Raw genomic sequence first — 27253 nt, 5'->3', positions numbered from 1 at the left:
TTGAACACAGTGATGCGTCTGGTCCAGTCTGTTGAACACAGTGATGCGTCTGGTCCAGTCTGTTGAACACAGCGATGTGTCTGGTCCAGTCTGTTGAACACAGTCATGTGTCTGGTCCAGTCTGTTGAACACAGTCATGTGTCTGGTCCAGCCTGTTGAACACAGTGTAGTGATGTGTCTGGTCCAGTCTGTTGAACACAGTGTAGTGATGTGTCTGGTCCAGTCTGTTGAACACAGTGTAGTGATGTGTCTGGTCCAGTCTGTTGAACACAGCGATGCGTCTGGTCCAGTCTGTTGAACACAGCGATGCGTCTGGTCCAGTCTGTTGAACACAGCGATGCGTCTGGTCCAGTCTGTTGAATACAGCGATGCGTCTGGTACAGTCTGTTGAACACAGCGATGCGTCTGGTCCAGTCTGTTGAACACAGTGATGCGTCTGGTCCAGTCTGTTGAACACAGTGATGCGTCTGGTCCAGTCTGTTGAACACAGTGATGCGTCTGGTCCAGTCTGTTTAACACAGTGATGTGTCTGGTGCAGTCTGTTTAACACAGTGATGTGTCTGGTGCAGTCTGTTGAACACAGTGATGTGTCTGGTGCAGTCTGTTGAACACAGTGTAGTGATGCGTCTGGTCCAGTCTGTTGAACACAGTGATGTGCCGGGTCCAGTCTGTTGAACACAGTGATGTGCCGGGTCCAGTCTGTTGAACACAGTGATGTGCCGGGTCCAGTCTGTTGAACACAGTGATGTGCCGGGTCCAGTTTGTTGAACACAGTGATGTGTCTGGTCAAGTCTGTTGAACACAGTGTAGTGATGTGTCTGGTCCAGTCTGTTGAACACAGTGATGTGTCTGGTCCAGTCTGTTGAACACAGTGATGTGTCTGGTCAAGTCTGTTGAACACAGTGATGTGTCTGGTCAAGTCTGTTGAACACAGTGATGCGTCTGGTGCAGTCTGTTGAACACAGTGTAGTGATGTGCCTGGTCCAGTCTGTTGAACACAGTGATGTGTCTGGTCCAGTCTGTTGAACACAGTGATGTGTCTGGTCCAGTCTGTTGAACACAGTGATGTGTCTGGTCCAGTTTGTTGAACACAGTGATGTGTCTGGTCCAGTCTGTTGAACACAGTGATGTGTCTGGTCCAGTCTGTTGAACACAGTGATGTGTCTGGTCCAGTCTGTTGAACACAGTGATGTGTCTGGTCCAGTCTGTTGAACACAGTGATGTGTCTGGTCCAGTCTGTTGAACACAGTGATGTGTCTGGTCCAGTCTGTTGAACACATTGATGTGTCTGGTCCAGTCTGTTTAACACAGTCATGTGTCTGGTCCAGTCTGTTTAACACAGTCATGTGTCTGGTCCAGTCTGTTTAACACAGTCATGTGTCTGGTCCAGTCTGTTTAACACAGTCATGTGTCTGGTCCAGTCTGTTTAACACAGTCATGTGTCTGGTCCAGTCTGTTTAACACAGTCATGTGTCTGGTCCAGTCTGTTTAACACAGTCATGTGTCTGGTCCAGTCTGTTGAACACAGTGATGTGTCTGGTCCAGCCTGTTGAACACAGTGTAGTGATGTGTCTGGTCCAGTCTGTTGAACACAGTCATGTGTCTGGTCCAGTCTGTTGAACACAGTCATGTGTCTGGTCCAGTCTGTTGAACACAGTCATGTGTCTGGTCCAGCCTGTTGAACACAGTGTAGTGATGTGTCTGGTCCAGTCTGTTGAACACAGTGTAGTGATGTGTCTGGTCCAGTCTGTTGAACACAGTGTAGTGATGTGTCTGGTCCAGTCTGTTGAACACAGCGATGCGTCTGGTCCAGTCTGTTGAACACAGCGATGCGTCTGGTCCAGTCTGTTGAACACAGCGATGCGTCTGGTCCAGTCTGTTGAATACAGCGATGCGTCTGGTACAGTCTGTTGAACACAGCGATGAGTCTAGTCCAGTCTGTTGAACACAGTGATGCGTCTGGTCCAGTCTGTTGAACACAGTGATGCGTCTGGTCCAGTCTGTTGAACACAGTGATGCGTCTGGTCCAGTCTGTTTAACACAGTGATGTGTCTGGTGCAGTCTGTTTAACACAGTGATGTGTCTGGTGCAGTCTGTTGAACACAGTGATGTGTCTGGTGCAGTCTGTTGAACACAGTGTAGTGATGCGTCTGGTCCAGTCTGTTGAACACAGTGATGTGCCGGGTCCAGTCTGTTGAACACAGTGATGTGCCGGGTCCAGTCTGTTGAACACAGTGATGTGCCGGGTCCAGTCTGTTGAACACAGTGATGTGCCGGGTCCAGTTTGTTGAACACAGTGATGTGTCTGGTCAAGTCTGTTGAACACAGTGTAGTGATGTGTCTGGTCCAGTCTGTTGAACACAGTGATGTGTCTGGTCCAGTCTGTTGAACACAGTGATGTGTCTGGTCAAGTCTGTTGAACACAGTGATGTGTCTGGTCAAGTCTGTTGAACACAGTGATGCGTCTGGTGCAGTCTGTTGAACACAGTGTAGTGATGTGCCTGGTCCAGTCTGTTGAACACAGTGATGCGTCTGGTCCAGTCTGTTGAACACAGTGATGTGTCTGGTCCAGTCTGTTGAACACAGTGATGTGTCTGGTCCAGTTTGTTGAACACAGTGATGTGTCTGGTCCAGTCTGTTGAACACAGTGATGTGTCTGGTCCAGTCTGTTGAACACAGTGATGTGTCTGGTCCAGTCTGTTGAACACAGTGATGTGTCTGGTCCAGTCTGTTGAACACAGTGATGTGTCTGGTCCAGTCTGTTGAACACAGTGATGTGTCTGGTCCAGTCTGTTGAACACATTGATGTGTCTGGTCCAGTCTGTTTAACACAGTCATGTGTCTGGTCCAGTCTGTTTAACACAGTCATGTGTCTGGTCCAGTCTGTTTAACACAGTCATGTGTCTGGTCCAGTCTGTTTAACACAGTCATGTGTCTGGTCCAGTCTGTTTAACACAGTCATGTGTCTGGTCCAGTCTGTTTAACACAGTCATGTGTCTGGTCCAGTCTGTTTAACACAGTCATGTGTCTGGTCCAGTCTGTTGAACACAGTGATGTGTCTGGTCCAGCCTGTTGAACACAGTGTAGTGATGTGTCTGGTCCAGTCTGTTGAACACAGTCATGTGTCTGGTCCAGTCTGTTGAACACAGTCATGTGTCTGGTCCAGTCTGTTGAACACAGTCATGCGTCTGGTCCAGTCTGTTGAACACAGTGATGCGTCTGGTCCAGTCTGTTGAACACAGTGATGCGTCTGGTCCAGTCTGTTGAACACAGTGATGCGTCTGGTCCAGTCTGTTGAACACAGTGATGTGTCTGGTCCAGTCTGTTGAACACAGTGATGTGTCTGGTCCAGTCTGTTTAACACAGTGATGCGTCTGGTCCAGTCTGTTGAACACAGTGATGCGTCTGGTCCAGTCTGTTGAACACAGTGATGCGTCTGGTCCAGTCTGTTGAACACAGTGATGCGTCTGGTCCAGTCTGTTGAACACAGTGTAGTGATGCGTCTGGTCCAGTCTGTTGAACACAGCGATGCGTCTGGTCCAGTCTGTTGAACACAGCGATGCGTCTGGTCCAGTCTGTTGAATACAGCGATGCGTCTGGTACAGTCTGTTGAACACAGCGATGCGTCTGGTCCAGTCTGTTGAACACAGCGATGAGTCTGGTCCAGTCTGTTGAACACAGCGATGAGTCTGGTCCAGTCTGTTGAACACAGCGATGCGTCTGGTCCAGTCTGTTGAACACAGCGGTGCGTCTGGTCCAGTCTGTTTAACACAGTGATGTGCCTGGTCCAGTCTGTTTAACACAGTGATGTGCCTGGTCCAGTCTGCTGAACACAGTGATGTGTCTGGTCCAGTCTGTTGAACACAGTGATGTGTCTGGTCCAGTCTGTTGAACACAGTGTAGTGATGTGTCTGGTCCAGTCTGTTGAACACAGTGATGCGTCTGGTCCAGTCTGTTGAACACAGTCATGTGTCTGGTCCAGTCTGTTGAACACAGTCATGTGTCTGGTCCAGCCTGTTGAACACAGTGTAGTGATGTGTCTGGTCCAGTCTGTTGAATACAGTGATGCGTCTGGTCCAGTCTGTTGAACACTGTGTAGTGATGTGTCTGGTCCAGTCTGTTTAACACAGTGATGTGTCTGGTCCAGTCTGTTTAACACAGTGATGTGTCTGGTCCAGTCTGTTTAACACAGTGATGTGTCTGGTCCAGTCTGTTGAACACAGTCATGTGTCTGGTCCAGTCTGTTGAACACAGTGATGTGTCTGGTCCAGTCTGTTGAACACAGTGATGTGTCTGGTCCAGTCTGTTGAATACAGTGATGCGTCTGGTCCAGTCTATTGAATACAGTGATGCGTCTGGTCCAGTCTGTTGAACACAGTGTAGTGATGCGTCTGGTCCAGTCTGTTGAACACAGTGTAGTGATGCGTCTGGTCCAGTCTGTTGAACACAGTGTAGTGATGCGTCTGGTCCTGTCTGTTGAACACAGTGTAGTGATGCGTCTGGTCCAGTCTGTTGAACACAGTGTAGTGATGCGTCTGGTCCAGTCTGTTGAACACAGTGTAGTGATGTGCCTGGTCCAGTCTGTTGAACACAGTGTAGTGATGTGCCTGGTCCAGTCTGTTGAACACAGTGTAGTGATGTGTCTGGTCCAGTCTGTTGAACACAGTGTAGTGATGTGTCTGGTCCAGTCTGTTGAACACAGCGATGCGTCTGGTCCAGTCTGTTGAACACAGTGATGTGTCTGGTCCAGTCTGTTGAACAGAGTGATGTGTCTGGTCCAGTCTGTTGAACAGAGTGATGTGTCTGGTCCAGTCTGTTGAACACAGTGTAGTGATGTGTCTGGTCCAGTCTGTTGAACACAGTGTAGTGATGTGTCTGGTCCAGTCTGTTGAACACAGTGTAGTGATGTGTCTGGTCCAGTCTGTTGAACACAGTGCAGTGATGTGTCTGGTCCAGTCTATTGAAAACAGCGATGTGTCTGGTCCAGTCTGTTGAACACAGTGTAGTGATGTGTCTGGTCCAGTCTGTTGAACACAGTGTAGTGATGTGTCTGGTCCAGTCTGTTGAACACAGTGTAGTGATGTGTCTGGTCCAGTCTGTTGAACACAGTGTAGTGATGTGTCTGGTCCAGTCTGTTGAACACAGCGATGCGTCTGGTCCAGTCTGTTGAACACACTCATGTGTCTGGTCCAGTCTGTTGAACACAGTCATGTGTCTGGTCCAGTCTGTTGAACACAGTGTAGTGATGCGTCTGGTCCAGTCTGTTGAACACAGTGTAGTGATGCGTCTGGTCCAGTCTGTTGAACACAGTGTAGTGATGCGTCTGGTCCAGTCTGTTGAACAAAGTGTAGTGATGTGCCTGGTCCAGTCTGTTGAACACAGTGTAGTGATGTGTCTGGTCCAGTCTGTTGAACACAGCGATGCGTCTGGTCCAGTCTGTTGAACACAGCGATGCGTCTGGTCCAGTCTGTTGAACACAGCGATGCGTCTGGTCCAGCCTGTTGAACACAGTGATGTGTCTGGTCCAGTCTGTTGAACACAGCGATGCGTCTGGTCCAGTCTGTTGAACACAGCGATGCGTCTGGTCCAGTCTGTTGAACACAGCGATGTGTCTGGTCCAGTCTGTTGAACACAGTCATGTGTCTGGTCCAGGCTGTTGAACACAGTCATGTGTCTGGTCCAGTCTGTTGAACACAGTCATGTGTCTGGTCCAGTCTGTTGAACACAGTGATGTGTCTGGTCCAGTCTGTTGAACAGAGTGATGTGTCTGGTCCAGTCTGTTGAACAGAGTGATGTGTCTGGTCCAGTCTGTTGAACACAGTGATGTGTCTGGTCCAGTCTGTTGAACACAGTGTAGTGATGTGTCTGGTCCAGTCTGTTGAACACAGTGTAGTGATGTGTCTGGTCCAGTCTGTTGAACACAGTGCAGTGATGTGTCTGGTCCAGTCTATTGAAAACAGCGATGTGTCTGGTCCAGTCTGTTGAACACAGTGTAGTGATGTGTCTGGTCCAGTCTGTTGAACACAGTGCAGTGATGTGTCTGGTCCAGTCTATTGAAAACAGTGATGTGTCTGGTCTAGTCTGTTGAACACAGTGTTGTTTCTGGTCCAGTCTGTTGAACACAGTCATGTGTCCGGTCCAGGCTGTTGAACACAGTCATGTGTCTGGTCCAGTCTGTTGAACACAGTGATGTGTCTGGTCCAGTCTGTTGAACACAGTGATGTGTCTGGTCTAGTCTGTTGAACACAGTGATGTGTCTGGTCTCGTCTGTTGAACACAGTGATGTGTCTGGTCCAGTCTGTTTAACACAGTGATGTGTCTGGTCCAGTCTGTTGAACAAAGTGATGTATCTGGTTAAGTCTGTTGAAAACAGTGTTGTTTCTGGTCCAGTCTGTTGAACGCAGTGTAGTGATGTGTCTGGTCCAGTCTGTTGAACACAGTGATGTGATGTGTCTGGTCCAGTCTGTTGAACACAGTGATGTGATGTGTCTGGTCCAGTCTGTTGAACACAGTGATGTGTCTGGTCCAGTCTGTTGAACACAGTGATGTGTCTGGTCCAGTCTGTTGAACACAGTGATGTGTCTGGTCCAGTCTGTTGAACACAGTGATGTGTCTGGTCCAGTCTGTTGAACACAGTGATGTGTCTGGTCCAGTCTGTTGAACACAGTGATGTGTCTGGTCCAGTCTGTTGAACACAGTGATGTGTCTGGTCCAGTCTGTTGAACACAGTGATGTGTCTGGTCCAGTCTGTTGAACACAGTGATGTGTCTGGTCCAGTCTGTTGAACACAGTGATGTGTCTGGTCCAGTCTGTTGAACACAGTGATGTGTCTGGTCCAGTCTGTTGAACACAGTGATGTGTCTGGTCCAGTCTGTTGAACACAGTGATGTGTATGGTCCAGTCTGTTAAACAGTGTTGTGATGTGTCTGGTCCAGTCTGTTAAACAGTGTTGTGATGTGTCTGGTCCAGTCTGTTAAACAGTGTTGTGATGTGTCTGGTCCAGTCTGTTGAACACAGTGATGTGTCTGGTTCAGTCTGTTGAACACAGTGATGTGTCTGGTCCAGTCTGTTGAACACAGTGATGTGTATGGTCCAGTCTGTTGAACACAGTGATGTGTCTGGTCCAGTCTGTTGAACATAGTGTTGTGATGTGTCTGGTCCAGTCTGTTGAACACAGTGATGTGTCTGGTCCATTCTGTTGAACACAGTGATGTGTCTGGTCCAGTCTGTTGAACACAGTGATGTGTCTGGTCCAGTCTGTTGAACACAGTGATGTGTCTGGTCCATTCTGTTGAACACAGTGATGTGTCTGGTCCAGTCTGTTGAACACAGTGATGTGTCTGGTCCAGTCTGTTGAACATAGTGTTGTGTCTGGTCCAGTCTGTTGAACATAGTGTTGTGTCTGGTCCAGTCTGTTGAACACAGTGTTTGACACATCACATGTGTTGTCTCTGAGAGGGAGGAAAGATACACGTTAACCTCTGACCAACTACAACAAGCAGCAACAGAGAAACCTCACACATCTTCCCCTCCACTACACACACACACACACAAACACACACACACACACACACACGCTTGCCGTGAAGCCCCAGTCTCTCTATAAGAGCTGGGAGAACATTTACCTTCTCTCATTTTCCCAAGGTCACCTTGAAGGTTTTCTACTGGCTGACTAAGAAACGGCTCCCTTCACTGAAGCACAGACCACAATATGTACTCCTTTGAAATGGTTTTTCTTTGTGTGTGTAAGCACCTGTGTGTGTGTGTGTGTGTGTTTGTGTCTGTGTGTGTGTCCAGTATGTTATTACTCTTGTTCTGTCTGCTGTGCTGGTAGGCCCGGGGTCTGTACATGGCCGTCTCTCTGTACAAGCTGTCCAGGTCCTGTCTCCAGCTGCCAGGGTTGAGGTGGCGGAGGAGCTGCTCCACTGTGTTGAAGGATGCTATGGTCTGGTCCAACGCTGCTGCTGTCAGAGGAACATCAGTCACCGCTGGAGCCAACACTGACAGACTGTCCTCCTGGATGAGGAGTGGAGAAGGAGGAGGGGGTCAAAAGTTCTGAGCAGGGACACAAGGTCTTCTTTAGTCTTTGAGAGCCTTCTAGTGTGTCTGTCTGTGTGTGAGTCTATGGAATGCTCAGCACCAGTATCTGAGCTGCCCTCTGACTGTGCATGTGAAAGGTTTACAAAGGTCAGGGGACAACCTTGATCTTTTTAAAATCAGCCTAACGACTGGGCACTAGAGCCCTCTATCTGTCTCCAGGCTCGGACCAGGAGTTTCTCCTGCTGCTGATCAGGAGGGTTAGGGGGTCTGACAAAGGGGCTGTGAGGTGCAAACACAGGTAGGTGTGTGTGTGTGTTTGTGTTGAGCATGCTTGCATGTCCAACTCACCATCAGGGTCACAGCCTCCCAGTTAGTCTTCGATGCTGTAGGAAGAGAATCATCCTGGAGGAAGGAAGGAGAGAGAGAATGAAGGAGTGGGATTTGGGTTATTCTGGTGCGTTTACATAACTCCTGTCAGAACATCAGGATAATCCCTGGTTGAATTCCAGGTGATGGTATCGGGGGCTGGTCAGGACTTGTCTGTCTGTGTTGGATTAGCATTCATCTGTCTAACATTGTGCTAATGGGAGTTTGTCACAAAGCTGCTGAGAAAGGTTCACAGACAGTCCCTAATGGTTGAGCAGTGTTCCTCTCTTGGGCCCAGATTCACACAACACTTCTTACACAATAACTTAACCTCTACGGGATCTGTGACCCCCCGCCTCCCCCCATGGGACAGTTGAGCTAAAGTGCGCTAATGTGATTAGCATGAGGTTGGAAGTAACAAGAACATTTCCCAGGACATAGACATATCTGATATGGGCAGAACGCTTAAATTATTATTAATCTAACTGCACTGTCCAATTTACAGTAGCTATTACAGTGAAATAATGCTATATTATATTGTTTGAGGAGAGTGCACAGTTATGAACTTGAAAATGTATCAATAAACCAATTAGGCACATTTGGGCAGACTTGATACAACATTTTGAACAGAACTGCAATGGTTCATTGGATCAGTCTAAAACTTTGCACATACACTTCTGCCGTCTAGAGGCCGAAATCTAAATTGCACCCAAACTGGAATAATACATTGTGGCCTTTCGGTGGCATTTCATTATTATATTTTACCAGATCTAATGTGTTATCCTCTCTTGGGTACGTGAGACGTTAGCGTCCCACCTCTTCAACAGCCAGTGAAACTGCTGGGCGCCAAATTCAAATACAGAAATACTCATTATAAAAATTCAGAAAACAAAACATATTTTATATATGTTTAAAGATGAACTTCTTGTGAATCCAGCCACGGTGTCAGATTTAAAAAATGCTTTACGGCGAAAGCATACCTTACGATTATTTGAGAACATAGCCCACTAGACAAATCATTACAAACAGTAACCAGCCAAGTAGAACAGTTACACAAGTCAGAAATAGAGATACAATTAATCCCTTACCTTTGATGATCTTCATATGGTTGCACTCAGCAGACATTCATTTACTCAATAAATGTTCCTTTTGTTCGATAAAGTCTCTTTATATCCAAAAACCTCAGTTTTGTTTGCGCGTTTTCTTCAGTAATCCACAGGCTCAAACGCAGTCAAAACAGGCAGACAAAAAAATCTAAATTGTATCCGTAAAGTTCATAGAAACATGTCAAACGATGTTTATATTCAATCCTCAGGTTGTTTTTAGCCTAAAGAATCGATAATATTTCAACCGGACAATAACGTTGTCAATTTAAAAGGTAAACAAGAAAGGCACTCTCTCGGTCTCGCGCATGAAAAAGCTCTGTGACACTTTAGGGTTCACTCATTCAGACTGCTCTTACTTCCTCATTTTTCAGAATACAAGCCTGAAACAATTTCTAAAGACTGTTGACATCTAGTGGAAGGCATAGAAATTGCAATTTGAGTCCTAAGATAATGGATACTGTAATGGCATTGAATAGAAAACTACAAAACCAAAAAAAGAAATACTTCCTGAATGGATTTTTCTCAGATTTTCACCTGCCAAATCAGTTCTGTTATACTCACAGACACTATTTTAACTGTTTTGGAAACTTTAGAGTGTTTTCTATCCAAATCTACCAGTTATATGCGTATCATATATTCTGGGACCAAGAAGCAGGCAGTTTAATTTGGGCATGCATTTCATCCAAAATTTCGAATGCTGCCCCCTACCCTAGAGAAGTTAAATTCTCTGACATTAATTTTACATTTCCACAAACTTCAAAGTATTTTCTTTCAAATGGTATCATGAATATGCATATCCTTGCTTCAGGTCCTGAGCTACAGGCAGTTAGATTTGGGTATGTCTTTTAGGCGAAAATTGGAAAAAAAAGGGTCTGATCTTTAACGGTTTAAGAAGCTTCTTAAGAAAAAATGTATAAATTCATAAGATCGTTCGTAAGTGCAAAATCTTAAGATTTAATGATTTTCTTACAAACTTCTCAAATATCTTCGGTTCTAAAAACAAGTTATTGGGTTTAAAATAATCAATACTGAAACTTGCAGATGAAGTTTGTGAGTGAATTAAACATGTTCAATTGCTGTCATGAGCTTTTTCTCTCACTGCCCTGAGTTTAAGACAAGGGTTTAGCCATCTTGGATTAAGAACATCTGCAAGAACAAATCCAAAAGCTTAATTTTCAAGAATGTAATTCCTTCTTAACTGTTGGCTTAAGGAGAAACATAAGAAATAACGCAAAAACATTTCCAATAAATTTGAGGAATAACAACTTAACTTTATTCATAAGTCTATAGTGAAGAACAAAATAACAGTTAAGAAGAAATGTGTTCTTAAGAAGGTTTTGTGAGTCTGGGCCCTGTCCTCCTCACAGACCCCTTCATCAGACACAGAGAGATGCTCTATGTAGAGGAGAGATACCACACTCACTGTTTGTCAAAAGTGACTTGTGAACACACCCCTTGCAGATGTGCAACTGCCACTGGTTGATATTCTATGTAATGGGTAAAGGCTCTCCTAAAAACACACTCTGCAGTTCATAGAGCCTGTTTACTTCAGCTCTGTTAAGTTCATAGTGAACCTGAGGGAACAACTATACATCTGCATAACATGCAGTCTGAACCCACTTAAAAACTATGTGTACTCTGTGTGTGTACTCTGTGTGTGTACTCTGTGTGTGTACTCTGTGTGTGTACTCTGTGTGTGTACTCTGTGTGTGTGTGTGTGTGTGTGTGTGTGTGTGTGTGTGTGTGTGTGTGTTCATGTTATGTATGAGTCTGCAAATGCATGTGTGTGTGTTATACTGTATTTGTGCATGCTGTGTGTGTGTGTGTGTGTCTATATTATGTCTGAGCCTTTGAATGTATGTGTGGGTGTGTCATATGAAATCAGAGATGACTTAAAAAGTTTAGTGACTAATCTTTTGTTTTATAGCATCCGTTTCTCACGTGCAACCCACAGATACACACTGTGTTTTGACAGGAACCCCTCTGACTTCATACACAGCTGGGGTATTGAGCTTCGACTTCCTCATTGCTATGAGGCTCATACATGAGTAGTGCGTGTGTGTGTGTGGCCCCTGCAGCAGCCCCAGATGTGTATCTCAGTTAGCATCTGACCTTATTAGGCAATAAGCCGTCAGATTCAGTAAACTGTCCCACAGTCCTGTGCTTCAGAGGGGAATGCAGGGACAGCTGGGCTAAAGCCACACACACGCACCTGGGACTTTTAATAGGAAGAACAGTTTACAGTGCCTTAAGAGAGCAGGTCAACAGGGACACGAAACCATGTCTGGTAGCTGGGAGAGTCGTGGCAGATTAGACTAGGTCCTCCTGGGTATAAACGTTTTCAGATGGTCACAGGGTAAGAAGGGAAGTAGTGCTTTCAGGGTGAAACAACAAATAAGAGATATTGCACAAAAAATGTGTATTGCCATAATTGACTTGTGTTTCCATGCACCTGCTACTAATAATGTGTATGTAACACTTTCTCTCAGACATGTTCTTTCTGTAGGAGATTAATGGTATCGCTTTGCCACAGACAGTGTTGGTTTCTGGGAATATCTATTTATGTATTTATGGGAAAACCTCAATGGGTTCCAGAATAGCTGCAGAGCCTGGCAACATCTGGGAGTCTCCGGGAACAGAGTAGAGTTCCTGGATCATATTCCTGCCTGGATGGATCTGCTGTTCAGAGGAACTCCACAATTGTTTTATCTAAGTAAGTCAGTTAAGAAAAAAAGTATTATTTACAATGACTGCCTACACCAGCCAAACCCGGACAATGCTGGGCCAATTGTGCGCCAACCTATGAGACTCCCAATCACGGCCGGTTGTGAGACAGCCTGGAATCGAACCAGGGTGTCTGTAGTAACACCTCTAGCACTGAGATGCAGTGCCTTAGACCGCTGCGCCACTCAGGAGCCTAAATTAAGCCTGAATCACTGGTTCTAGAGGATTCCTCGTTAAGGAAATTAAGAAAAGCACTACAGCATTCAGTCATGGTCATGTTATTGCATTGTGTTGTTGTGTATGCGTGTGCGTGTGCGTGTACATGTGTGTGAACAGTGCATTCGGAACGTATTCAGACCTCTTGACTTTTTCCACATTTTCTTGCGTTACAGCCTTTTTCCAAAATTGATGATTTTTTTCCCCCATCATCAATCTACACACAATACTCCATAATGGAAATAGCCCATAATATTTGAAATATGACATTTACATAAGTATTCAGACCCTTTACTCAGTACTTTGTTGAAGCACCTTTGGCAGCGATTAAAGCCTCGAGTCTTGGGTATGACACTACAAGCTTGGCACACCTGTATTTGGGGAATTTCTCCCATTCTTCTCTGCAGATACTCTCAAGCTCTGTCAGGTTGGATGGGGAGCGTTGCTGCACAGCTATTTTCAGATCTCTCCAGAGATGTTCGAAGAGGTTCAAGTCCGTGCTCTGGCTGGGCCACTCAAGAACATTCAGAGTCTTGTCCCGAATCCACTTCTGCGTTGTCTTGGCTGTGTGCTTAGGGTTGTTGTCCTGGTGGAAGGTGAACTTTCACCCCAGTCTGAGGTCCTGGGAGCAGGTTTTCATCAATGGTCTCTCTGTACTTTGCTCCGATCATCTTTTCCTCAATTCTGACTAGTCTTCGAGTCCCTACCGCTGAAAAAAATCCCCACAGCATGATGCTGCCACCACCATGCTTCACCGTAGGGATGATGCCAGGTTTCCTCCAGACGTGACGCTTGGCATTCAGGCCAAAGAGTTCAATCTTGGTTTCATCAGACCAGAGAATCTTGTTTCTCATTGTCTGAGAGTCTTTAGGTGCCTTTTGGCAAACTCCAAGCAGGCTGTCATGTGCCTTTTACTGAGGAGTGGCTTCCATCTGGCCACTCTGCCATAAAGGCCTGATTGGTGAAGTGCGGCAGAGATGGTCGTCCTTCTTGATCTCCCATCTCCACAGAGGAACTCTGGAGCTCAGTCAGAGTGACCATCGGGTCTTTGTCACCTCCCTGACCAATGTGCTTCTCCCCCGATTGCTCAGTTTGGACGGGTGGCCAGCTCTAAGAAGAGTCTTGGTGGTTCCAAACTTCTTCCATGTAAGAATAAATGGGGCCACTGTGTTCTTGGGGACCTTCAATGATGCAGACATTTTTTGAAACCCTTCCCCAGATCTGTGCCTCGACATAATCCTGTCTCAGAGCTCTGCGAACATTTGCATCAACCACATGGCTTGGATTTTGCTCTGACATCCACTGTCAACTGTGGGACCTTATATAGACAGGTGTGTGCCTTTCCAAATCATGTTCAATGAATTTAATTGACCAAGGATGATCAATGGAAACAGGATGCACCTGAGCTACATTTAGAGTGTCTGAATGGTCTGAATAATTATGTAAATAAGGTATCGTTTTTTTTATATTTAATACATTTGCAAACATTTTGGCTTTGTCATTATGGGGTATCGTGTGTAGATCGATGAGGATGTTGTTATTTATTTAGAATTAGGTTGTAACAACAAATTGTGGAAAAAGTCCAGGGGTCTGAATACTTTCCGAATGAAGGTTTTGGGTTAAAGCAGAATACGTATTGTGGTTTTGTTATCAAATCAAATGTATTTATATAGCCCTTCTTACATCAGCTGACATCTCAAAGTGCTGTACAGAAACCCAGGCTAAAACCCCAAACAGCAAGCAATGCAGGTGTAGAAGCACGGTTGTTTTGTGGTTATGGTTGTATTGTGGTTATGTTGTTTTGTGTTTGTGGATGTGTTATGGTTGCATTATGGATGAGTAATGGTTGTATTGTGGTTGCGTACTGGTTGTACTGTGGTTGTGTTGTGGTTGTGATGACAAATGACTGATTTGGAGGAACTAGACTCTCTCGCTCGTAACACTCCCTCTTCGCTCTCTCTCTCTCTCCTCAAACTCCCTCTCTTTGTTCCTTAGGAGTTATCAGCTGTCAGCATGATAGGATCTGAGACACCTGTTCTCTACCTTCCTCTCTCTCTCCCTCCTCCACCTTATCTATACAGCAGGGCAGAACAAATTAGAGCTGTTAAATGAAGCCTCTTACAGCCCTAGAGGTGGAGGGGAAAGTGTGTGGGTACTGGGAGGCCAATCTAATGGCAGCTTCCCTGTCTGGGAAAGTGTGTTGGTTTCTCACACGCACACCCGCCCCCACGCACAGGGTGTCACTGTGCTGAGGACACAAAGCAGGCAGCTACACACAAGGACAAAGGAATAACAAAGAACAAAAGGACAACATGAGGCACTGTGGAGAAGGAATAATAATGGACATATGCCGACCTCTCCAGGCGAAAGAGACGGGAGAGAGATGAGGGGGAGGAGAGATGGAGAGGAGGAGAGAGGTGAGGGGGGAGGAGAGATGGAGAGGAGAGAGAGAGGTGAGGGGGGAGGAGAGATGGAGAGGAGAGAGAGAGGTGAGGGGGGAGGAGAGATGGAGAGGAGAGAGAGAGGTGAGGGGGGAGGAGAGATGGAGAGGAGAGAGAGAGAGAGGTGAGAGAGACTTTCAGGATATTTTAGAATGGAGAGGAGTGCAGAGTGGTATGAGATAATGTGTGTTTAAAGTCAAATGCTTTAGAGGGCAAAATAAAAAACCTCTTGCTCTCTTCAGTAATGTAATGTGTCTGAAAGCCAAGGGAACATCTACACATCTAAATCCTCCTCCACTATTCAACTACTGACGTAGCCACTCTTCTGATCCAGACTGGGCTTTATAAAGAGTACATACTCAGTCTCCCTCCACCTCTCCCTCCTCTTTTGTCAAGTTAGACGTCTTACAAAGGAAACAGACATTATGGGTTTAGTCATCTAATTCCCACAGCTTGTTACCTCAGGAAGGATTTTGGTAGCACCATACTTGAACCATCTGTCATACAGACTACATTAGACTGTCATAAGGATGACATAAGAGATTCATTGGCCGTTATAACACCAGCTTTGGGTCTTTACGTTTCAACACCTTTGTGGAATGAGATGCAGTCAGATCCCGACGTTCACTCACCTGTAGAGAAAAGTGGAGTTTGAAGCCAGGCTTGGCCACGAAGTAGTCGTCTGACTTGAAGGAGACTTTGAGGGTGTTGGTTTTGGAGGTAAGACGAGGGGGGACTCTCTGACCACACCATCTCCCCCAGACAATAGTACTGGTCTCTGACATGTCCTCCACCTCCACAAAGTCATATCTGCGAGGGAAGGGGGAGAGGAGGGGCTCACTAGCTTTTCAATCAATGGATTTAATATAAGAATGGATCAATCAATGGATTTAATATATCAACGGATCAATCAATGAATAATCACTGTTCATTAGAAAAGGTATAATTGTTGGTGAGCCAATCACCAGTCATCTCCCTCCCCCTCTTTATATCTTTCCTAATTTCTCCCCTCTCGCTTTCCCTTCCTCTCCCCTCTCGCTTTCCCATCCTCTCCCCTCTCGCTTTCCCATCCTCTCCCCTCTCGCTTTCCCTTCCTCTCCCCTCTCGCTTTCCCATCCTCTCCCCTCTCGCTTTCCCTTCCTCTCCCCTCTCGCTTTCCCATCCTCTCCCCTCTCGCTTTCCCATCCTCTCCCCTCTCGCTTTCCCATCCTCTCCCCTCTCGCTTTCCCATCCTCTCCCCTTTCGCTTTCCCATCCTCTCCCCTTTCGCTTTCCCATCCTCTCCCCTCTCGCTTTCCCATCCTCTCCCTTCTCTCTTGTCTAAAGTGCTTACAAAGACAGATGCCTTTGGTTTGGGGATTAAAAGCCTATTCTCTCTTCTCACCCTCAAGGACATATTCTTCATTACTGCATAGACGGCAACCTTCATCCATCCCTCCCTCCCTCCTCTCTGTAGATGTTGATACCCTCATCAGAGGGATGCCAGCCTACTCTCTTCACTCAAATCTCCCTTTTCATCCATTACAAACTCAGCCAACTTTCTCTCTCCCTGGCACTTCAATCTTTCACCTCTCTATCCTCTCCTCCCTCTCTCACCTGCAGACTTCGTTCTCTGGTTCCTCCAGTGCAAAGTGGGAGTCAAACTCCAGGGTGATGCGGGTGTTGTGGGGCGACAGTAGTTTCCATGACAACTGCAGGTTCCTGGGATAGGCGTTAGGAAAGCGGGGGCTCTGGATGACTCCGCCCGTTGCCGTTACCGTGACGATCTCTTCTTTCCGGTACAAGTCTGTAAGGTGATTGCTGTCTATTAGCAGTTATAACTGGTATAGGTTAGTGAGTTTACTCTCTGGGATTTCATACACAGAGAGTCAGAGAGAGAGAGAGACAGAGAGAGAGACAGAGACCGAGAGAGAGACAGCGACCGAGAGAGAGAGACAGAGAACGAGAGAGAGAGACAGAGAACGAGAGAGAGACAGAGACCGAGAGAAAGACAGAGACCGAGAAAAACAGAAAACGTGACCGAGAGACAGACAGAGACCGCGAGAGAGACAGAGACAGAGACAGAGACAGAGACCGACAGAGAAAGAGAGATACCGAGAGAGACCAACAGACACCGAGACAAAGAGAGACCGAGAGAGAGAGACCGAGAGAGAGAGAGACCGAGAGAGAGAGAGACCGAGACAGAGAGAGACCGAGACAGAGAGAGAAACAGAGAGATAGAGAGCGAGACAGAGAGAGAGAGTGACAGACACAGAGAGAGACAGAGAGAGAGAGATAGAGCGACAGAGATAGAGCAACAGAGAGACAGAGAGAAACTGAGAGCGACAGAGAGAGCGGCAGAGAGAGCAGCAGGCAGGCAGGCAGGCAGACAGACACAGAGAGAGAGAGAGAGAGAGGCAGAGAGAGAGAGCGAGACAAAGAGAGAGAGAGAGAGACAGAGAGAGAGAAGAGAGACAGAGAGAGAGAGCGAGAGAGAGAGACAGAGAAAGAGTGAGAGAGACAGACAAAGAATAACAGTAAACAAAACTGTTCCAATAAATACAGTTTATAGTCCTACATAGTCCTAATGCTCTGTGACTACATAGTCCTAATGCTCTGTGACTACATAGTCCTAATGCTCTGTGACTACATAGTCCTAATGCTCTGTGACTACATAGTCCTAATGCTCTGTGACTACATAGTCCTAATGCTCTGTGACTACATAGTCCTAATGCTCTGTGACTACATAGTCCTAATGTTCTGTGACTACATAGTCCTAATGCTCTGTGACTACATAGTTCTACATAATCCTAATGCTCTGTGACTAAATAGTTCTACATAATCCTAATGCTCTGTGACTACATAGTCCTAATGCTCTGTGACTACATAGTCCTACATAATCCTAATGCTCTGTGACTACATAGTTCTACATAGTCCTAATGTTCTGTGACTACATAGTTCTACATAGTCCTAATGCTCTGTGACTACATAGTCCTACATAGCCCTAATGCTCTGTGACTACATAGTCCTAATGCTCTGTGACTACATAGTCCTAATGCTCTGTGACTACATAGTCCTAATGCTCTGTGACTACATAGTCCTAATGCACTGTGACTACATAGTCCTAATGCACTGTGACTACATAGTCCTAATGCACTGTGACTACATAGTCCTAATGCACTGCGACTACATAGTCCTAATGCACTGCGACTACATAGTCCTAATGCACTGCGACTACATAGTCCTAATGCACTGTGACTACATAGTCCTAATGCACTGTGACTACATAGTCCTAATGCACTGTGACTACATAGTCCTAATGCACTGTGACTACATAGTCCTAATGCACTGTGACTACATAATCCTAATGCACTGTGACTACATAGTCCTAATGCTCTGACTACATAGTCCTAATGCTCTGTAACTACATAGTCCTAATGCACTGTGACTACATAGTCCTAATGCACTGTGACTACATAATCCTAATGCACTGTGACTACATAGTCCTAATGCACTGTGACTACATAGTCCTAATGCTCTGACTACATAGTCCTAATGCTCTGACTACATAGTCCTACTGCTCTGCGACTACATAGTCCTAATGCACTGTGACTACATAGTCCTAATGCTCTGACTACATAGTCCTAATGCTCTGACTACATAGTCCTAATGCACTGTGACTACATAATCCTAATGCACTGTGACTACATAGTCCTAATGCACTGTGACTACATAGTCCTAATGCACTGTGACTACATAATCCTAATGCACTGTGACTACATAGTCCTAATGCTCTGACTACATAGTCCTAATGCTCTGACTACATAGTCCTAATGCTCTGACTACATAGTCCTAATGCTCTGACTACATAGTCCTAATGCTCTGCGACTACATAGTCCTCCTAATGCTCTGCGATTATATTCCTCCTAATGCTCTGTGACTACATAGTCCTCCTAATGCTCTGCGATTATATTCCTCCTAATGCTCTGTGACTACATAGTCCTAATGCTCTGTGACTACATAGTCCTAATGCTCTGTGACTACATAGTCCTAATGCTCTGTGACTACATAGTCCTACATAGTCCTCCTAATGCTCTGTGACTACATAGTCCTCCTAATGCTCTGTGACTGCATAGTCCTACATAGTCCTAATGTTCTGTGTCTACATAGTCATATATAGTCCTCCTAATGCTCTGCGATTATAGTCCTCCTAATGCTCTGTGACTGAATCTGAGGACATTAATCCATCTCTCTACTGCTCTCACTCAGTGGAAGTAGTTATTGTGACCCATACAGGGGCACAGGGTTAGTGAGTGGTGTCAAATGAGGAAAGGTCTTGAATATCTGCTCGACCCCACATGATCGCTAGCAACTGTAGAAACACACTTCTCTCCCCCTCCCTCCATCATTTCTCCCTCACACACCATCCGTCATGTCTCTCTCTCTGACGACTGGTAGTACCTGTATCCATAGTGATGTTAATTACGCCATGTGAAACAAGGAACATGATGTGTGTGCGTCTCTGTGTGTGTGTACGGTGCGTATGTGTATGAAGGTAAGTGCGTCAATAGAACACACAGCAGAGGGAGAGAAGGAGGAGAGCAGTGATGCATGGAGTGGCCAATCCAACTGAATCCCAAATTTAACCATTTACACATACAGTGCATTCGGAAAGTATTCAGTATTCCGTTGACTTTTTCCAAATTTTGTTAAGTTACAGCCTTATTCTAAAATGGATTAAATATACTTTTTCCCCCCTCAATCTACACACAGTACCCAATAATGACGAAGCTAAAACTGTTTTTGCTAATTTATATAAAAAAATCAAAAAACAGAAATACCTTATATGCATAAGTATTCAGACTAGGGATGCACGACACATCGGTAAGCATGTCGGAATCGGGGGATATTAGCTAAAAATGGCGACATCGGCATGTAGTAAAACCGCATAAACATAATGTCAAGTTAAAGTGTACTGTTAGCTAGCTAACGTTAGCTGGCTGGCTGGCTCGCTAACGTTATGTGTATGCTCTCCACTTTCTGGAGGACTGAGTTTTGAAATCAGTGGAATTTGAGTATGATAGCTAAGAAGATGAGGAAAACACCAGTCTGGAATATATCATCAGCCTAGGCAACCATGCATGGTATCAGACAGGAGACGCGTCCAACCATGCATGGTATCAGACAGGAGACGCGTCCAACCATGCATGGCATCAGACAGGAGACGCGTCCAACCATGCATGGCACCAGACAGGAGACGCGTCCCACCATGCATGGTATCAGACAGGAGACGCGTCCAACCATGCATGGTATCAGACAGGAGACGCGTCCAACCATGCATGGTATCAGACAGGAGACGCGTCCCACCATGCATGGTATCAGACAGGAGACGCGTCCAACCATGCATGGTATCAGACAGGAGACGCGTCCAACCATGCATGGTATCAGACAGGAGACGCGTCCAACCATGCATGGTATCAGACAGGAGACGCGTCCAACCATGCATGGCATCAGACAGGAGACGCGTCCAACCATGCATGGCATCAGACAGGAGACGCGTCCAACCATGCATGGCATCAGACAGGAGACGCGTCCAACCATGCATGGCATCAGACAGGAGACGCGTCCAACCATGCATGGCATCAGACAGGAGACGCGTCCAACCATGCATGGTATCAGACAGGAGACGCGTCCCACCATGCATGGTATCAGACAGGAGACGCGTCCCACCATGCATGGTATCAGACAGGAGACGCGTCCAACCATGCATGGTATCAGACAGGAGACGCGTCCAACCATGCATGGTATCAGACAGGAGACGCGTCCAACCATGCATGGTATCAGACAGGAGACGCGTCCAACCATGCATGGCATCAGACAGGAGACGCGTCCAACCATGCATGGCATCAGACAGGAGACGAGTCCAACCATGCATGGTATCAGACAGGAGACGCGTCCAACCATGCATGGCATCAGACAGGAGACGCGTCCAACCATGCATGGTATCAGACAGGAGTACACGCGCCAGTTTAATTCCACTAAATTATGTCAGCGTGGCTGTCTGCGTGGCTGTCTGCGTGGCAGTCAGTCAGTCAGTCAGTCAGTCAGTCAGTCAGTCTGTCTGTATGACTGTCTGTATGACTGTCTGCGTGTCTGTCTGTATGACTGTCTGCGTGTCTGTCAGTATGACTGTCTGCGTGTCTGTCAGTATGACTGTCTGCGTGTCTGTCAGTATGACTGTCTGCGTGTCTGTCAGTATGACTGTCTGCGTGTCTGTCAGTATGACTGTCTGCCTGTCTGCCTGTCTGCCTGTCTGCGTGTCTGCCTGTATGACTGTCTGCGTGTCTGTCTGTATGACTGTCTGCGTGTCTGTCAGTATGACTGTCTGCGTGTCTGTCAGTATGACTGTCTGCGTGTGTCAGTATGACTGTCTGCGTGTGTCAGTATGACTGTCTGCGTGTCTGTCAGTCTGTCTGTATGCGTGTCTGTCAGTATGACTGTCTGCGTGTCTGTCAGTATGACTGTCTGCGTGTCTGTCAGTATGACTGTCTGCGTGTCTGTCAGTATGACTGTCTGCGTGTCTGTCAGTATGACTGTCTGCGTGTCTGTCAGTATGACTGTCTGCGTGTCTGTCTGTATGACTGTCTGCGTGACTGTCTGCGTGTCTGTCTGTATGACTGTCTGTATGACTGCCTGTATGACTGTCTGTATGACTGTCTGCGTGTCTGTCAGTATGACTGTCTGCGTGTCTGTCAGTATGACTGTCTGCGTGTCTGTCAGTATGACTGTCTGCGTGTCTGTCAGTATGACTGTCTGCGTGTCTGTCAGTATGACTGTCTGCGTGTCTGTCAGTATGACTGTCTGCGTGTCTGTCAGTATGACTGTCTGCGTGTCTGTCAGTATGACTGTCTGCGTGTCTGTCAGTATGACTGTCTGCGTGTCTGTCAGTATGACTGTCTGTATGTCTGTCTGTATGACTGTCTGTATGACTGTCTGTATGACTGTCTGTATGACTGTCTGTATGACTGTCTGTATGACTGTCTGTATGACTGTCTGTATGACTGTCTGCGTGTCTGTCTGTATGACTGTCTGCGTGTCTGTCAGTATGACTGTCTGCGTGTCTGTCAGTATGACTGTCTGCGTGTCTGTCAGTATGACTGTCTGCGTGTCTGTCAGTATGGGTAGTGAGTACACTAAACCCTTTCATCCTCTACCATAAGCAGCTGTACTATATGATCAGTAGTACCACATGATCCAGTATCGGCAGCATTAGATGTGGAAAAATGGTTTTAATACAAACTAGGTTGGAGCTGGAGAAAGAAAGAAATAACGTCTCTGCTCTGTAAGACGTGCTGCTGTGGCAGTAGAGAAGTGAGTGAATGTGCAGGGGAGGAATGGAGTGAAGGAGAGCAGAGCGAGAATAAGTGAATATGAGAGGTGGCACAGTGAGACTTCCGGGTCCCACAGAGCCAGCAGAGAGCGGACAAAGAGCCAGTAGTCGGGACATTGTGAACAGTAGGAATATGTTTCTAATAAGGGTGTGAACGTTTAAACTAAATTGGGATTGGTAACATTTAGAAAAAAATCATTGAGTTCTAGAGTGAATACAAGGCGCTGATATAAACATAACATAGCCTACTGCTCTGGCTCCACTGGACCAATCCACTGTGCCCTCATTGGCTGGTGGTTCCTGTCGCGTAAGCACCTTCACGACTGAATGGAGATCCCAGCCAGACCTCTGATTAACAGAGTGGAACAATGCCATTAGACGCTCTCATCAGCCAGATCGCTCAAGATTGACCTTGAAAATGGATGTCGGGAAATGCCATCAAAACCGGCCACTAGAGGCAACACTATTACCAGAGGGCATTGTGGATGGGGGTGACAGTTGGGCATTCAATCCCAGTGGTAGACACTTTTTTTATGCCCTATCCCAAACTTTAACCCTTAACCATTCAGAATGTTGGCGAGCAGGAGGAGCAACCTAGGGTGTCAAAAACACGAAATTTGACGTTGTCTGAAACGTGGATAAACGTCAGAATCTGAAGTCAAATTGGTAAAAACGGGAGATCTTGTTGCTTTCACACCACTAAACAGTTGCATGCCAACACACACGGACACACTGTTTTGAATATTTAACAACACTGGTGAGCGACACGCATGACAAGATGAAAGACAGGAGGGAGAAAGGGGAGGAGGGCAGGAAGAGAATGGTACGAGAGAGAGGTCTCATTCTGTCTCAGCTGTGTATGCTAAACTCAGCACCCAGGGGTGTAGGCCCAAACCTTATTATGCATGCTGCAACTCTCCACTAAAACCACATACACCTCAGAAAATACAGCCCAGTCAGCCCAGCAGGTCACTTAGTCCGTGTGTGTGTGTGTGTGTCAGGGTTTCTGTTAGCCGTCAGGACTAATAGCCGGTTTTTGGCCGATAAAAAAATGTAAAAGCCGATAAATAAAAAATTGGCACCGGCCAATTGTCCGGGAGAAGGAGCAAAAAAAAACAACATTTAGAAATAATGCTTTCATTGATGGAAATACCAGTCGAGGGAAATACATTTGACTGGTCCTGCTTATCGGCTTATAGGTTAATTGACATAATTTAGTGGAATTAAACTGGCGCGTGTACAGTATATTCATTATGTATCTGATTTATCACACGCATACAGATATAGAGCCTTTAAGTGTAAAATCTGTCAGACAGCGTGAGACCTGCTGCTACAGCATCTCAAACAGTAAATGCATTGGCACCAGAAGACCGGCTTCATCAGCCAGTCACACACCTCTTTGCAATGAGCTGGAGGCAGTATGCATTTTAAAACACGTACTTAATTGTTTGAAACCTGAACGTTTTACCACATATTATGAGGAATGTTTTACCATCCTTCAAAGTAGCCTAGCCAAATTCAGACCATATCTGTGGCAGCAATTATTTTATATAAACTTCATTTCATTGTCCAGTAGCTAAAAGGCACATCCTAGTCATATTAGCAACCCATGCTAGTTATATTATATTAGATCTCCCTCTTTCTAAATGTCTAAAGGATATTTTAACCGCTGGCATGCGGTGGGCTTGAGACATTGTCCTCGCTAATTGCATTATGGAACAAACAGTCAATTAGCCTAGGATACTGCCTTGCTGAACTTATAATGTAAAGAAATAATATCAACATTTTAAACTAAACGTTCTGATCTGGTGCATCAGACTCATTGCTTTTTACAAGTTTTTTGGATGTAACATACCCCTACTGGTTTTATAAATGTGGGATTTATCATCCCACAACTGTCCCATAGTCTGTTTGGAATAGGACATGTCTTTCTCTACAAGCTGACCCAATAAAATAATGAAACCTTCATACTATAGGGATAGTAGATTAACGTAGGCTAATGATTTTTCTTTTCGTTACTCGTCCTGTTAACACATTGCTGCATCCATGACTTGAATGTTGTGGTAATACGAGTTACCATTATCTAAATGTGATTTCTGTCATTCTGAGCACCGTTGGTGGATGCCTTAAATCAGATTACGCACCCAATGCATATGAGTCTGGTACATTTCTCAAAATGTTTGGTAAATTAAAATGCTGCCGGTCAAATGTCCAGCACCACATTTTCCTAACGGAAACCCTGGTATGCGTGTGTTTGTGCGTGTTGGTTGTCCTAGTGTGTATATGCCCTCGATCACCGTGTATGTGAAATAATGTACAGAATATTTCATATTCTATGTCTAACAAAACAGTGTTGTCTTCAGAGCCAGAGAGACTTAGTAAATAGTAAAGTTGTATTTAATTAAACTGTCCAGAGGCATGATGTCCATAGAGCTGATATAATCAGAGAGCAGTGAGTCACAAGGCTCAAATTAGACAGACATCACACTTCATTAAACAGATCTGACTTCCCACACTTACACACCCCTCACACTCACATTATGTAGGTATGTGTGTGCGCAGCGTTGCCTCACTGTGGGCTGAACCTGATCGTCACAGCTACACCAGCAGAGTGTGTAGCGTTGCCTCACTGTGGGCTGAACCTGATCGTCACAGCTACACCAGCAGAGTGTGTAGCGTTGCCTCACTGTGGGCTGAACCTGATCGTCACAGCTACACCAGCAGAGTGTGTAGCGTTGCCTCACTGTGGGCTGAACCTGATCGTCACACCTACACCAGCAGAGTGTGTAGCGTTGCCTCACTGTGGGCTGAACCTGATCGTCACAGCTACACCAGCAGAGTGTGTAGCGTTGCCTCACTGTGGGCTGAACCTGATCGTCACACCTACACCAGCAGAGTGTGTAGCGTTGCCTCACTGTGGGCTGAACCTGATCGTCACAGCTACACCGGCAGAGTGTGTAGCGTTGCCTCACTGTGGGCTGAACCTGATCGTCACAGCTACACCGGCAGAGTGTGTAGCGTTGCCTCACTGTGGGCTGAACCTGATCGTCACACCTACACCAGCAGAGTGTGTAGCGTTGCCTCACTGTGGGCTGAACCTGATCGTCACACCTACACCAGCAGAGTGTGTAGCGTTGCCTCACTGTGGGCTGAACCTGATCGTCACAGCTACACCAGCAGAGTGTGTAGCGTTGCCTCACTGTGGGCTGAACCTGATCGTCACAGCTACACCAGCAGAGTGTGTAGCGTTGCCTCACTGTGGGCTGAACCTGATCGTCACACCTACACCAGCAGAGTGTGTAGCGTTGCCTCACTGTGGGCTGAACCTGATCGTCTCAGCTACACCAGCAGAGTGTGTAGCGTTGCCTCACTGTGGGCTGAACCTGATCGTCACACCTACACCAGCAGAGTGTGTAGCGTTGCCTCACTGTGGGCTGAACCTGATCGTCACAGCTACACCGGCAGAGTGTGTAGCGTTGCCTCACTGTGGGCTGAACCTGATCGTCTCAGCTACACCGGCAGAGTGTGTAGCGTTGCCTCACTGTGGGCTGAACCTGATCGTCTCAGCTACACCGGCAGAGTGTGTAGCGTTGCCTCACTGTGGGCTGAACCTGATCGTCACAGCTACACCAGCAGAGTGTGTAGCGTTGCCTCACTGTGGGCTGAACCTGATCGTCACACCTACACCAGCAGAGTGTGTAGCGTTGCCTCACTGTGGGCTGAACCTGATCGTCTCAGCTACACCAGCAGAGTGTGTAGCGTTGCCTCACTGTGGGCTGAACCTGATCGTCACAGCTACACCAGCAGAGTGTGTAGCGTTGCCTCACTGTGGGCTGAACCTGATCGTCACAGCTACACCAGCAGAGTGTGTAGCGTTGCCTCACTGTGGGCTGAACCTGATCGTCTCAGCTACACCAGCAGAGTGTGTAGCGTTGCCTCACTGTGGGCTGAACCTGATCGTCACAGCTACACCAGCGGAGTGTGTAGCGTTGCCTCACTGTGGGCTGAACCTGATCGTCTCAGCTACACCAGCGGAGTGTGTAGCGTTGCCTCACTGTGGGCTGAACCTGATCGTCACAGCTACACCAGCAGAGTGTGTAGCGTTGCCTCACTGTGGGCTGAACCTGATCGTCACACCTACACCAGCAGAGTGTGTAGCGTTGCCTCACTGTGGGCTGAACCTGATCGTCACAGCTACACCAGCAGAGTGTGATGTTCTACCAGCACCCTGGAATCTATTTCTGCTGAGTGACGATCACAGCAACACATCACTGTCAGCAGAAGAATTAGACTGCATTAAAACAGTGACACAGTGAGTGTGTGTGTGCATGACATGGTGAGCTCCAAAATTATTTCGACATTGACACATTTATTTCTGTTTTAGCTCTGTACTTCAGCACATTGTATCTGACATACAAAGTGCAGCTATAATGAGGGTATTTTCATCAATATAAGTTGAACTGAACAGCACTTTTTGTACATAGTCCCCCCATTTTAGGGAACCAAAAGTATTTGGACAAATTCAGTTATGGGTCGTTCCATTTGACTTCAATCACTGACTGCACCCCTTTTGATTTGAACGAAACTTTACATACAGTGCCTTGCACTGAAAAGAAATTACTTGATAAAAAAAATAATAATAATAATAAAAACAGAAAATGGTGCGTGCATATGTATTCACCCCTTTTGCTATGAAGCCCCTAAATAAGATCTGGTGCAACCAATTACCTTCAGAAGTCACATAATTAGTTAAATAAAGTTCACCTGTGTGCAATCTAAGTGTCACATGATCTGTCACATGATCTCAGTATATATACACCTCTTCTGAAAGGCCCCAGAGTCTGCAACACCACTAAGCAAGGGGCAGCATCAAGCAAGCGGCACTATGAAGACCAATGAGCTCTCCAAACAGGCCAGGGACAAAGTTGTAGAGAAGTACAGATCAGGGATGGGTTCTAAAAAAATATCCGAAACTTTGAACATCGCACGGAG

The 27253-nt window shown here is 46.3% G+C and overlaps 1 protein-coding gene across 1 annotated transcript in view; it reads right to left on the bottom strand.

Moving 5' to 3' along the window:
- Window positions 1-15252: 15252 nt before the first annotated feature.
- LOC120018947 (platelet-derived growth factor D-like) overlaps window positions 15253-27253 on the bottom strand; it is a 31342-nt gene continuing 19341 nt past the window's right edge. The window contains exons 2-4 of the mRNA XM_038962159.1: window positions 16489-16678; window positions 15526-15703; window positions 15253-15297 (exon numbers count right to left, since the gene is read on the bottom strand). Coding sequence (XP_038818087.1) covers window positions 15253-15297; window positions 15526-15703; window positions 16489-16678 — 413 coding nt within the window. The remainder of the gene's footprint in view (window positions 15298-15525; window positions 15704-16488; window positions 16679-27253) is intronic.

Source organism: Salvelinus namaycush, chromosome 23 (genome assembly GCF_016432855.1).
Source record: "Salvelinus namaycush isolate Seneca chromosome 23, SaNama_1.0, whole genome shotgun sequence".
NCBI lineage: Eukaryota > Metazoa > Chordata > Actinopteri > Salmoniformes > Salmonidae > Salvelinus > Salvelinus namaycush.
Note: the sequence above shows the minus strand (reverse complement) of the source record. Positions and strands in the feature narration are given on the sequence as shown.